The sequence below is a fragment of the Melozone crissalis genome, unplaced genomic scaffold (genome assembly GCF_028551555.1).
Source record: "Melozone crissalis strain CALT ecotype California unplaced genomic scaffold, PUWL_Pcris_2 ptg000063l_1, whole genome shotgun sequence".
NCBI lineage: Eukaryota > Metazoa > Chordata > Aves > Passeriformes > Passerellidae > Melozone > Melozone crissalis.
In genome coordinates, this window is record NW_026535841.1 from 15,103,020 (window position 1) to 15,116,600 (window position 13,581).

Sequence of the window (13,581 nt, forward strand, 5' to 3'; positions counted from 1 at the left end):
AAGGTAATTCTATAACAGAAGACCAGGCAATTCTTTGCAGACCTTGTGCTTTGCGTAGTACCCCAGTGAGATCATTATTAGATAAGATAAAGCAGAGCGGCTCCCAGGCTGTGCTGTTCCCTGCCCTGCCCTCTCACAGGTGGCTCTAAGGCAGCTCTGCCTCCACTCTGCAATGTTTTGTGCTCACATCAAGAAATTGGGGCAATAACTTATGGCAGCCTATGTTTTCCAAAGAGGAAGATCAGTGCAATTTGTTAGGGTAATAAGATGTAATCTCAGTTTTTCAAAGGGACAAAGAGAATTGCAGTGATCCTGGCTCAGGTCAGAGTTTACTGAAGATGCTGCATGTCAAAGCTCTGTATTTAAAGCACTGTCAGACCCTGGGGCTGTGGTGCACAAAAGGAACAGATCTGTAATCTTGGAGTGCATTCCCTGAAATCTGGAGATCCATTGCTGCTCCCCTGAGCTGGGTTTGATTTCAGCACTCATTCTGAGAATCAAGGGTCTGCCCTGTTCACAATTGTAAAAAATACAAAATCGCTGGCAAAGAAATGTTTCCTACATTTCTACAATTAACTCAAACCGTGATGTCTGCAGTATGTCATGCACTATGAGATCTTGTCCTTAAACCTGTAGATGCAGGTCTGCCCAAACCAGCATCCAAAAAGGCAATAATTCAGGGAATGCTGCATCCAAAAAGGCAATAATTCAGGGAATGCTGCCTTAGCTATTCTTCTCTGTGGAGCCAAACCCCAGGTACTCAAAGATGTTTTAAAATAAGTATGCACTTCTCTTTTGCTTGCGTTTCTTTTTTGTACCTACTGTTATAACTTTTTTGCTTACTTTTCAGTAGAATAATTTTTTTTTTCTCAGAGTAGTTTGTTTTAGAGAATTTCTTTTGTGTTCCTTCTACCACTGGGCTACTTCCACACCTGTAATTTGAAACCCAACCTTCTTCTTTTCTTGTGGTGGAAAACCAAAACCAAAACTCTTGGAGCTTTTGTGCTGTGCAGACACAGAGTTATTTTCAGGCTCCATAAATACCAGTTTCCGAGGGGAGCAGCTTTTGATTGTTCACCCAGAGAAGACGAAACCCAGCAATGTTTGAGCCCATCCTGCTGCTGCTCAGGGCAGTTTGTGTAAACGTGGGGCTGGCACCAGGGCCAGGGTGAGGAAAGGCTTTGCAGGAGCTCCATTCCCCAATTCTGGCTGTGCAGGAGCTCCATTCCCCAATTCTGGCTGTGCAGGAGCTCCATTCCCCAATTCTGGTGAGGGTTTGTCACACTCCAAAATTCACCAGGGTCTCTGAAGGGAAAACAAGCAGAGGAAGGGTGTGGGAAAAGCATCCACGCTCCTAATCTGGGTAGGAATAACCCCAAACTGCTGGATAATGAGTTTCACTGCACAAGTCCTTACCTAAACTGAAATTTGCGGTACCAGAGCAGCAAATTCTGCCTCAGATGAACAAGTCCCATTCCCTGCTGGTTTCTGGGAGCAGAAGTAATCTCTGGTGCTGATGGGTGTTTAAGGTCAGAACTGAAGGGTTGTGCTAAATGAGTTCTGTTCTGTGACAAGGAGCTGAGTGCAGTTATTTCAGTGTGGGTTTTGGGGTTTTTCTGAAATAAAAACAAGAAACCACTGCAGACAGGTGGTGGGTGCAAACAAGGTGGTTTTTCATTTGTTTCTGGCCCTCTCCAGGTGGGCTGTGTTTGGGAACCCAGGCTGGTGGTTAATTCACCCAGGCTGACATTTCCCTGGTGAAACCCATTAATCCACTGCTCAAGGCACAGATGACAGCAGTCATTTATTTAATCCTGCAGTTTGGTACTGAGAGGGTAAAAAATCTACCCTGAACCCAATGGATCTCAGTTACTCCAGAATGTGGAAAATGCCAAACTCACAAGTTTTACCTTAAAATAAGGGTTCTTATGTACTGCAAAATGACTTCTCCCTAGAATAAATTCATTTCCAGTCTAATCAGCTGTTTAGTCCAGTTCAGCTGTGTGTGTTGTGACCTGTCTTTCCCTCCAACAAATCTAACTGGACATCATCTATTTTTCAAGGTAGAGCTATAAATCACCTCTAAATACATTCCTGTGTTTATTTTGAGCAGTTTGTCTGTGTGTCTCTCACACACTGATTTATCTGTTTGACCAGCCAGCCCCTGCCAGTTTCCTCCTCACTTTCAGGGAATTGTTTGGATCCCTCCTTGGGATTCTCCCTAGTTCCCTGAAACACTTCCAGCAAGGCTTGAGACCCTTTGCAAGGAGGAGCAGGGTGAAGGAGGAGCTTTGCTGGCAGTCCCCAGTGTCCAGAGCTGTTCCCCATCCTTTACAGTGTCCAGAGCTGTTCCCCAATCCTGTACAGGTGTGCAGAGCTGTTCCCCATCCTTTACAGGTGTCCCCATCCTTTACAGTGTCCAGAGCTGTTCCCCAATCCTGTACAGGTGTGCAGAGCTGTTCCCCACCCTTTACAGGTGTCAGAGCTGTCCCCATCCTGTACAGGTGTCCCCATCCTGTACAGGTGTCCCCATCCTTCACAGGTGTCCCCATCCTTCACAGGTGTCCCTGTCCTTCACAGGTGTCCCCATCCTGTACAGGTGTCCCCATCCTTCACAGGTGTCCCCATCCTTCACAGGTGTCCCTATCCTTCACAGGTGTCCCCATCCTGTACAGGTGTCCCTGTCCTTCACAGGTGTCCCTGTCCTTCACAGGTGTCCCCATCCTTCACAGGTGTCCCCATCCTGTACAGGTGTCCCTGTCCTTCACAGGTGTCCCCATCCTTCACAGGTGTCCCTGTCCTTCACAGGTGTCCCCATCCTGTACAGGTGTCCCCATCCTTCACAGGTGTCCCCATCCTGTACAGGTGTCCCCATCCTTCACAGGTGTCCCTGTCCTTCACAGGTGTCCCCATCCTGTACAGGTGTCCCCATCCTGTACAGGTGTCCCTGTCCTTCACAGGTGTCCCCATCCTTCACAGGTGTCCCCATCCTGTACAGGTGTCCCCATCCTGTACAGGTGTCCCTGTCCTTCACAGGTGTCCCCATCCTGTACAGGTGTCCCCATCCTGTACAGGTGTCCCCATCCTTCACAGGTGTCCCCATCCTTCACAGGTGTCCCCATCCTGTACAGGTGTCCCCATCCTGTACAGGTGTCCCTGTCCTTCACAGGTGTCCCCATCCTGTACAGGTGTCCCCATCCTGTACAGGTGTCCCCATCCTTCACAGGTGTCCCCATCCTTCACAGTGCACAGCCTCTGCTCCTGTGGGACCTCTGGGGCCAGACCTGGCTGCCCTGGAGGGACTCGGGGAACAAGGAGGGTCTGTGCCCCTCTGCTGTTATATATGAACTAAACCCCAGTGGTTATTTGTTCCCTAACGTGTCTGCTCCTTCCCAAGGATTGCTGGAGCTGCTGCCCACCGGGGCTCCCTGATCTCAGCCAGCAGTTTGCTCATCTCCATCAAGGTGGAGCCCCTGCCCCAGCTGTCCTACAACCTGTCGGGCTCTCCCCTCATCACCATCCAGCTCAGCCACACCCTGGTGAGTGACACGGGGCTGCTGCTCTGGGCTCTGCAGGATTTCCGTGCCTGGGATCCTTTCTTTGTGCTTCTCCCGTGATTTTTGTGGGCGTTTTTAGCAGCAGCTCAGTTGCCATTTGTGGCTGCCACATTCCTGTTTTCCCCAGCATTGTGGTTTCTTTCTCCTCAGTGCCAAAGGCTGCTGAGGGCTGGAACTCAGGCAGCTCGAGCCCTTGTGTGTGTTTTGGTGTGCTGTGCAGCCTGCGGCACGCTGGGGTGAAGTGCTGCTTTCCCTCCCCACTGGGGTGCTCAATAGCAACAATTCCCTTGTGGTTTTTGCTTTTTGATCCTGGTCCACACTGAGATAACTGAGGGGTTTTGATGGTTTTGTGCCAGTGGAATGGAGGAGCTCAGGATTGATGGTTTGATATCAGTGGAATGGAGGAGCTCAGTTTCTCATGGTTTGGTATCAGTGGAATGGAGGAGCTCAGGCTCTGATGGTTTGGTGCCAGTGGAATGCAGGAGCTCAGTTTCTCATGGTTTGGTATCAGAATGGAGGAGCTCAGACTCTGAGGGGCTGAGAGGAGGCAGTGCAGCATCTCTGACCCACTTACTGCCGTGAATGGGAGCAGCAAGGAAAGATTTAAATTCTTAAGCATTTCCTAGAATACATCTCTTAGATGTTCTCCTGAATATTTTATCATATTTTCCTTTTAAAGCTATTTCCAAGCTGTTTATCTTCTTTCTGTTGGGCTTTTGGTGAGGCTGGAGCAGCAGCAGGGAGGATCCCTGAGGCCCGGGAGTGAAATGTGCTGTTTTGCTGACATTTTCCAAACAGAGAGCCCCAAATGTCCCCAGAGGCCTCTCGGAGGTGGGCACTGGTGAGGAGAGAGTTTTGCGTAGATAATTCCAAATGCACCTTGCTGTACCTGCCCAGGTTGTCCCCTGCTGCAGAGGTGGTGATTCATTGGCAGCTCTTGCATGAACCTGTGGTTTTCCCTTTTCTGGGGCACAGATAGGAATGCTGCATTTGTCAGGAATCTCTCTTTGCTCCAGGCAGCAGAGCCCCGAGGAGGGGAAGGATGAATGTGTCAGGAAAATTCATCCACAAACACCACAGGTTTATGTCCAAAAAGGAGACACAGGAGCCCTTTTGGCTTTATTTGAATAGAGGAGAGGCCGTGGGGCATCCCCTGGGGTCTCTCACATTTTTGGAGGATGCACCCTCCTTTTTAGCCCAATTTCCCATCCACATTTTAAAACACGAGGTATTCCAAACGGGGACTGATTAATTAATTAGGGAAGGGTACAGGGAATATCTGTCAGTGCTGTGTCAGTGCTTCCCTTGGCAGAGCTGGGCTGTGGGGCTCAGAACTCACCTCAGAGCCAATAAAAACCTGTTAATTCAGGTTAATTCAGGTTAATTCGTGGGCCAGGGGGGGCAGGCTGGGCGCTGCCAGGGGGATTGGCTGTAATTGCAGCACAGCCTCTGTGAACACTGAATAAATTTCATTGCTCTTCTTCATCAGCAAAATTTTGCCTGAATTAAGTCCTCTAAGAGGACAATTTTATTTAATTTAAATACACGCTAAATTGCAATGGTCAGTTGTTATTCAGGAGTGCTTCAGGGACAGAGAGACATTTTTTGACAGATGTAGAAAGTGGTGATGCTCTGCTCTTCACCAGCTCAGTGAGTTACCATGTGCAGAGCACAGGAATTCACAGAAACCCCCAGAGTCTCCTCCAGGCCTGGGGAGGATGTGGAGGCTGAGGGACCTGCCCAGATGTTTGTAGTGAGGCAACAGCACATTCTGTAAAATGATTATCTGGAAAAAAAAAAAAAAATCCTGTTTCCAGCAAGATGTTTTTCATAGCAGGAACAACTGGAGAAGCACTGACATTTCTCTGCTGTGATCCAAGGAATTACAGCACAGGGTAGAAATTCAGAAGGGATGAGTGTCGGGGCTGAAATGCAGCACGATGTGCTCTGGAAAAAGCCAGGGGAGGAAATGGTGTCGAACAGCCCCAGAGCTCTGTGGAGCCCTCACGGCTGCGCAGCATCAGCAGCCCTGGGTGCTGCCCTGCTGGAGCTCAGCCTGACACAGCTGTGGCTGATGGAGCACACGTGTTTGCCAGGGAAATCAGCCCACAAACACCAGGGGTTCATGTACAAAAGGAGACAGAGCTGTCCTTTCTGGCTTTATTCCAATAAAGGGAGAGGCCGTGGGGCGTTCCCCTGGGGTCTCTCACATTTTTGGAGGACACAGCCTCCTTTTTATCCCAGTTTCCCAGCTGCATTTCCCTTCTCTCTTTCCCCATTTCTGAGGTACCTGAGAGGTTCAGACTCCCCAAAATGCCTGATACTGGAGATTCCCCTCTAATGTACAACCCTCCCCTTTAGTTTTTCATTCTTACGGAATTTAGGGGTTTTTCCCCATTTCTGAGGTACTTGAGAGGTTCAGACTTCCTGATATGCCTGATACTGGAGATTCCCCTCTAATGTACAACCCTCCTTTTAAATTTTTAATTCTTACGGAATTTAGGAGTTTTTCTTCCCCATTGTTTCTTTCATTTTTCAATGTCCAGTTTCATTTATCGGCAAACCTAAACTTTATTTGTAAAAGCAAAATATCTTTTTCCATTCACCAATCAGTGGAATCCTTCCCGTTGTTTCTTTTATCTCCCAGTGCTGGTGTCATCCACCAGCTTGTTTGGAAAGACAAATCTGCTGTTCCTCTCATTTTGCTGCTGTGAGTCCCTGTGTTCCAGGCTGCTTTCAGCTGTAGGAGCAGCAGCAGGGTGTGAATCAGGCACGTTGAGCACAAAGAGGGCGCAGAAGTGCAGGGACAATGAGACAATGAGGAGGTGGCACAGGAGGGCAGCGCTCCCATCCCTCACTCGTGGCTGGCACTGCAGAGACAGCTGCCTCACATCTGGAGGAAAACTTCTCGTACACTCGTTTCGAGCACTTGGAGTTCTCTCCAGGGCTTTGTTTCCTCGTTGCTCTTTGCAGAACAGGAACATGTGCAGCTGCAGTTTGGAGAGTTATGAGCTCCTGGCTGCTGCTGCCTCTGTGAGAATCCTCTCGTGAAGATTAGATGCAAATTGGGAATTCTTAATGCAGCTGCTTTTCCCTCAAGTATAGTTTGGGGCAGTGCCACTTTGAGGAATTGTTTGGTTCTGGGAAAAAAGGCATGTTTTACTGAGATACTGCGAGTCAGGACTGATTTAGCATTGTTCCATGTCAGTGCTGGTCCATTTTAACAAACACCGTGCTTGGGGAACCGAGAGGTGCTCATCTTTGCTGCCGTGCTCTCACACTGCATCCTCCAGCAGCTGCTCCTCTCCTCTGTGGGAGCTGCCTCTGCTCTGTCCCCTTGTGCAGGGAGGGCTTCAGACCAGGCCCTGCTGGGACCTTCCCTCCACAGGGAGGCCTCAGCAGCCCCTGCTCTCTGATACCAGCTCCTTCCTTTGGCAGCTTCTCTGCATCATCATCAACCCCTTCCTTCAGCAGCCCCTGCTCTCTGATATCAGCTCCTTCCTTTGGCAGCTTCTCCTCTGCATTATCAGCTTCTCCTCTATCAGCCTCTCCTCTCCATTATCATCTCCTTCCTTCATTAAGTAACTTCTCCCAGTTATATCTCCTTCCTTTAGCATCTTCTCCTCTCCATCATGAGCTTCTCCTCTGGATTACCAGCTCCTTCCTTCCTCTAGCATCTTCTCCTCTGGATTATCAGCTCCTTCCTCTATCAGCCTCTCCTCTCCATTATCATCCACTCCTTCCTCCCTTCCTTTAGCATCTTCTCCTCTTGATTATTATCAGCTCCTTCCTTCAGCAGCTGCTGCTCCCAGTCCCTCTCCTGTTCCTGATACCCTCTCCCACTCTGTCCCTGGCTCTCCCATTCCCCTCTCTGGTTCCCAGTCTCTTTCCCACTCTGTTCCTGGCTCTCCCAGTCCCTCTGCTGTCCCTGGCTGTCCTGCAGGAGCTGCAGGAACATCTCAGCATTGGGGGATGCTGCCCTGCAGGCACCTCAGACCCTCTCCTCAAGCTCAGCCTCTCCTCGCTTGTCCCTTCTCTCTGAGCTCTGGATGAGGCAGTGGATTCTGCCTGAAAGCTCACCCAAATCCCTTCCTCTTCTCTCTCTTGCTCCTGGCCAGGCCACACCTGGGGTTTGTTTAACAGCATTGCTGATAAGAAAATAAAACAAGGGAAGAAGCAATTCCCGTTGGTACACAAATGCTGGTGTTACCCTGGGGGAGGCAAATCAATGTGGAGCCAATTAATTTTTATGGCAAGTTAAGTGTTGGCTAATTGATATATTGATTGAGGAAAAACAATGAATCTTGCCCACATCTGCAGAACACAGGTGGAATTTTTCAGCGGATGGACTTTGACAGAGACAACTGGACTAAAATACAATTGAAACTGTGACTCTTGCAGAATGTACCACAATTAAGCAAGAAGAAACAATAATAATCCAGGTCATTATTTTATAATCAATGCAAAGTTTGGCACTGTGTTACACAAGTGAAGTCCTTGCTGTAAGGAATTCTCCACTGAGTCAGGAGGGCAGAGCACTGACACCTTAGAGAGGAGGAGATGGCACGTTTGGGGTTTGTTCCCTCCACGTTTGGGGTTTGTTCCCTCCCCACTGCCCATTCCCCAGGCCCTGGAACTGCTCTCCTGGTGGATAATGCCATTTACAGCCAGGAGGGTTTTGGGGTTGTCGTTCTGGCAGGAAATGTGCAGCTGCTGGGGAGGGATTCTCCCTTTTTGACAGAAAAAGAGGAGTTCAGTGCTTCCCAGTCCTTCCCAGCTGAGGAGGCAGCACGGGCTGGCTCAGAGCAATTCCTGCAGGACAGGGAGGAGCTGCCTTGGAGGAGACGAGCCAGCGCTGCATTGCTGCCAGCGCTGCATTGCTTCTTTCCCTGCATTGCTGCCAGTGCAGCACTTCTCCTTCCTCTGCATTGCTGCCAGCGCTGCATTGCTCCTTCCCTGCATTGCTGCCAGCGCTGCATTGCTCCTTTCTCTGCATTGCTGCCAGCGCTGCATTGCTCCCTCCTCTGCATTGCTGCCGGTGCAGCACTTCTCCTTCCTCTGCATTGCTGTCATCCCTGCATTGCTGCCAGCTCTGCATTGCTCGCTCCTGTGCACTGCTGCCAGTTCTGCATTGCTGCCAGTGCAGCATTGCTCCTTCCTCTGCATTGCTGCCAGTGCAGTACTTCTCCTTCCTCTGCATTGCTGTCATCCCTGCATTGCTGCCAGCTCTGCATTGCTCGCTCCTGTGCACTGCTGCCAGTTCTGCATTGCTGCCAGTGCAGCATTGCTCCTTCCTCTGCATTGCTGCCAGCTCTCCCATGCCCACAGGGCTGGCACCACAGCCCCAGGCCGAGCTCCCCATGCCCACAGGGCACTGCAGCCGCTCCTCCCTGGCTCTCAGGCAGGCAATGCATGACCTGACTGCCCAAGGAGATCGCTGATTAACCAACCTGCAAGGAAAAAAACATCCCGTGGCAATTGGGATGGGCTCACCGCGAACTGTGTGTGGGTTGTGCTGCTCCTTGTCAGCACTTTCTGCAGCAGAATTCGTATTTGCCGGAGGATGTTTAAAATAATTTCAATAGCGAGAGCTCCGGGAGCCAGTGCTGTCTGTATTCCTCATTCCTTGTTTCTGTCTGCTATGATAATTGACATCAAATACAGCTTGAATAGCCAGCAAAAGAATAACTTTGGAGAAAGCACCAGACACACCAGGGAATTTGCTTTTCCTGAGTGATTTTGCAATTATTCAGCCACACTGGTGGAATCTTACTGATTCCCATTTGTCCTTAGGGAAGCCAATTCTACCCTCAATAAGATTTGGAATGACAGATTTGGGAGAAAGCTTTTTTGTTTGTTTCTTTGTGGTTTTTTCCACCTTGACCTAAAAATAAGTTTTCGTGATTTTTGCATGTGGCAGGCATATGGTAATTTTTTAGGAGTATTACTTTAAAGGCTCTCAGAACTGGATTGATTTTTCTCTATCAAGAAACTCAGCTTTGCAGTGTAATGCTATTCATTTGCACTCCAAGTAATTAAAAAGCTAGAACAGTATTGAGTTTTTCTTCTAACCTCTGACTTCTCAGTTTCACCTTCTGTGTAATGGTTGCTTTGTGAGTCATACAGAACTTTTCCCCTAGATTTATTCAGCGTTGGAGTCCTGATTTCCATTGGTTTTGATACATGAAACTCTTTGTATTAGTATTGACGTGATCTATTTCCTAGTCGAAGGCTTTTGTTTGTTCTTGCTCAAAGTGGGGAGAAAGCATTGTTGTAGAAATGGGCTGCATGATTATAGAAATGGGCTGCATGGTTATAGAGATGGGCTGCATGGTTATAGAGATGGGCTGCATGGTTATAGAAATGGGCTCCATGGTTACAGAAATGGGCTCCATCACTATAGAAATGGGCTCCATCATTATAAATATGGGCTCCATCACTATAGAAATGGGCTGCAGGGTTATAGAGATGGGCTCCATGGTTATAGAACTGGGCTCCATCATTATAGAAATGGGCTCCATCACTATAGAAATGGGCTCCATGGTTATAGAAATGGGCTCCATGGTTACAGAAATGGGCTCCATCACTATAGAAATGGGCTCCATCATTATAAATATGGGCTCCATCACTATAGAAATGGGCTGCAGGGTTATAGAGATGGGCTCCATGGTTATAGAAATGGGCTGCATGATTATAGACATGGGCTCCATCACTATAGAAATGGGCTCCATCATTATAGAAATGGCTCAAGCTTTGTTGGGACCAGGTTCTCATGTTGACTCAGCCAGCAGAGCTTACGGGGTGAGTGAAATGGTGCCAGTTTGGATGAACAGGACATTCCCAGGTTTTGCGCTTCCAAAATGGCCCAAACTTCCCAAAAGGTGCTTGCTGCAAGCCTGGAGAGCAGGGCAGGGACAATGCACCATGATGGGGCATTATTCCAGAGGGACACACCAAAGCCTTGAGGCTTTGACTGTTGGAGTGCAGTTGTTTGCTGCTCCAAAATGTGTTATTATTAACACTGATCATTGTTTTAAGGAACAAGTGACCTTACACTTATCTAACCACCTTGAAGTACGTGATGTCACTTTAAATAATGTATTTCACAGTGAGCCACACAAACATCAGACCCAAATATGTCCTGTGAACATGAAACCTGAGGAATGATAGAGGAATTTCCCATAAAAAATTTATGAAGAATTTGCAGAGACTTAGTGGTTTATTGTGGTAAATTCTCTACCCAAGGGAACAAAAGCATAACTTCAGTATGTAGTATATTTCTATACTGTATATTTTGATTCTTCATAGTCTGCAGAGTGATTAGCTTCTCACTTCTCTGTTTGCTTTTTTTGTATATCCCAGAAGTAGATTTACATATTTGAGCTCGTTCTCTGCCTTTCTCTTGAGGAAAGTTAGAACTCAGTATATATTGTCTAAAAAAATCCCAAAATCGCACATAAATATTCTTCCACTTCAGGAAAAAAAAGATTGAGTTTTCTTCCTGCAACTATCAACTAGCCAGCAGAAAACAAATGGACTGGCAAGAATATTTACCAGAGCAGCAAATTTTAAGTGGTTACAGAAGACTGTTCCTGGAAGGCACACTCCAAAAAGGAAGATGTGACCTTTTTTTTTTTCCTAGGTATCTACTATATTTTGGATGTTTTATACATAATTGCCTGATTCTGTCTTCACTGCAGATGTGTTGAAACAGTTGGAGATTTACTGGATTACATATAGTGATCAAATGTTTAAAGGCAGACAATCATTGCGCAGACCACAGCAGTGCCAGGCCAGTGAGACAGGAGGCTGAGCCCATTCGTTCTGTGTGCAGGGCTTGTCATCATTTCCCATCAGTTTGGGAGCTCCAGCCCTGTCAGAGATCCATCAGTGCTTCCAGGACACATTTTTATTTTCAGGGCTCTATAGCTCTCGGCTGAAATGTCACATTTGTGGTATCATCAAAACATATAAAACCCAGTTCAGTCATGCAGGAAGGAATATGGGGAAAATAAAGGGCTTTTATAGTATCATTCCCTTTTAACTTTTTCTCTGTCTTTCTAAATGCATTCCTTAGGCTTAGAAAACTGCACACTGCAGAAAATCCAAAATGGGGCAGCTTTTCCTCAGCAGCTAATCCAAGCTCCTGTCCCTGCAAATATCAATCTCCACATCTCATCTGGGCAGCCTCCTCAGCAGGCACAAAGAGCACCTCTGGCTCCCTGATGCGTCCCAAGTGCTCCCAGTGCCCCCTCCCTGTGCCACCTCCCTGTCCCAGTGTCCCCTCCCTGTGCCAGGGTCCCCTCCCTGTGCCTGTCCCATCTCCCTGTGACAGTGCCAATTCTCTGTGTCAGTGCCATCTCCCTGTGCCAGTGTCCCCTCTGTGTGTCCCCTCCCTGTGCCAGGGTCCCCTCCCTGTGCCTGTCCCATCTCCCTGTGACAGTGCCAATTCTCTGTGTCAGTGCCATTTCTCTGTGCCAGTGTCCCCTCTGTGTGTCCCCTCCCTGTCCCAGTGTCCTCTCTCTGTGCCTGTCCCACCTCCCTGTGACAGTGCCATTTCTCTATGCCAGTGTCCCCTCCCTGTCCCAGTGCCCCCTCTCTGTGTCAGTGCCACCTCCCTGTGTCCCCTCCCTGTGCCAATGTCCCCTCTCTGTCCCATTGTCCCCTCCCTGTGCTCCTGCTGAGCTGGCTGGGAGGTGGCTCAGCCACATTCAGCTGAGGGCTCTGCAGGACAGCACACAGAGAGCAATATTTAATATTTCACATTTTGTACACAACATCTCCCATGACAGAACGTCTGCCAACCCCGAGAAAACATAAGCTAAAAATAAGGGTAAATTTCAGAGCACTTGGGGAAAAAAACTGTGCAACTTAAACATATGGTCTGATGAGAGTGTAAGTAGCTTATATTTTGGGAGCTAAATATAGATGAGTGTATTCTAGTGTACTCTATTTAATTTGAGAGCGTGGCAGAAGTGCAGCTCTGTTCTCTGTTGATGAAAATTGGTGTTACACTGCAAACCTCACTGGCAGGAGGACAGAAGCGCCCGAAGCCCCGTGTGCTGCTGTGCTGTGAGCAGGACGAGGCTGCAGCGTGCTGCTCTGCCCCTCTCTGGGTCTGGGGTCCCGGGGAGCCCCCAGAGCCCTGCAGGGCAGGGGTGGCTCTGCCTGCTGCCCTGGCTGCCCCTGCTGGCACACAGCAGTGATTCACACCGCAGTGATGGCACGTTGTGGTGCCAGCAGCTGTTTATAACCCTCACAACATTCCCTGTTCCTGTGGGAAGCGTTCCTGCAGGGCTGGCAGGGAAATGATCGCTTTCAGATGTCACAGAGGACGGGGACACGGCTTCCTTGCCTGCCCTGTGGGGAGGTGACCGGGTCTGCTGGGCCCCAGGCAGGGAGGAGCAGCTGGGAGAGCAGGAGGATGCTGTGCCCACCTGGGACACCCTCACACAGCCCCAGGCAAGGAGGAACCTCCTGCCCTTGTCCCACAGCTGCCTCCTGCCCCTCTGCCAGCCTTGGGAGTCATATCCGCAATGGCCATATCAAACAAGCCTGCCGTGTTATTTCATTTAGAGCCACTCTGGTTTGTGATTCATTCCTCTGGTGCAGCACGCGTAAGGATGTTCCAGGTTCATTCTGTCCTGCCCGTGCCAGCCACAAAAGCTGCAGCCCTGGAGCAAATGTGAGCAGTGAGGCAGTGCCTGCAGCAGGGCAGTGTCTGGGTGGGAGCACCAGGAGGTGGTCTCTGTTATCACTGAAATGGGTGTTAAACAAACTAAACACAGCCCAGCATCGCTGAACCTGCTGAATGTGCAGGTCTGGGTGGGCCAGGAGTGAAAATCAGCCAGGACAGTGCAGGGGCACAGCTGAGCTGCAGAGCCTGCTCTGCTTTGTGAGCAGAGAGTGAAAGCTTTTCTGTCCCCTGTTGGCATGTGTGTCTCCTGAGCTCATATGGACTTCAGCTTGGAGGGGTTGCATGAGAATTGGATATTCCCAGCTTGTTCTGCAAAGAGGTTGCTCG

The 13,581-nt window shown here is 49.0% G+C and overlaps 1 protein-coding gene across 2 annotated transcripts in view; it reads left to right on the forward strand.

The window, feature by feature from the left end:
• Positions 1-13,581, forward strand: part of ADGRD1 (adhesion G protein-coupled receptor D1) — a 110,065-nt gene that overhangs the window by 20,663 nt on the left and 75,821 nt on the right. For both annotated transcript variants that reach the window (XM_054288934.1, XM_054288935.1), the window contains one exon: positions 3,398-3,539. In XM_054288934.1, coding sequence (XP_054144909.1) covers positions 3,398-3,539 — 142 coding nt within the window. The remainder of the gene's footprint in view (positions 1-3,397; positions 3,540-13,581) is intronic.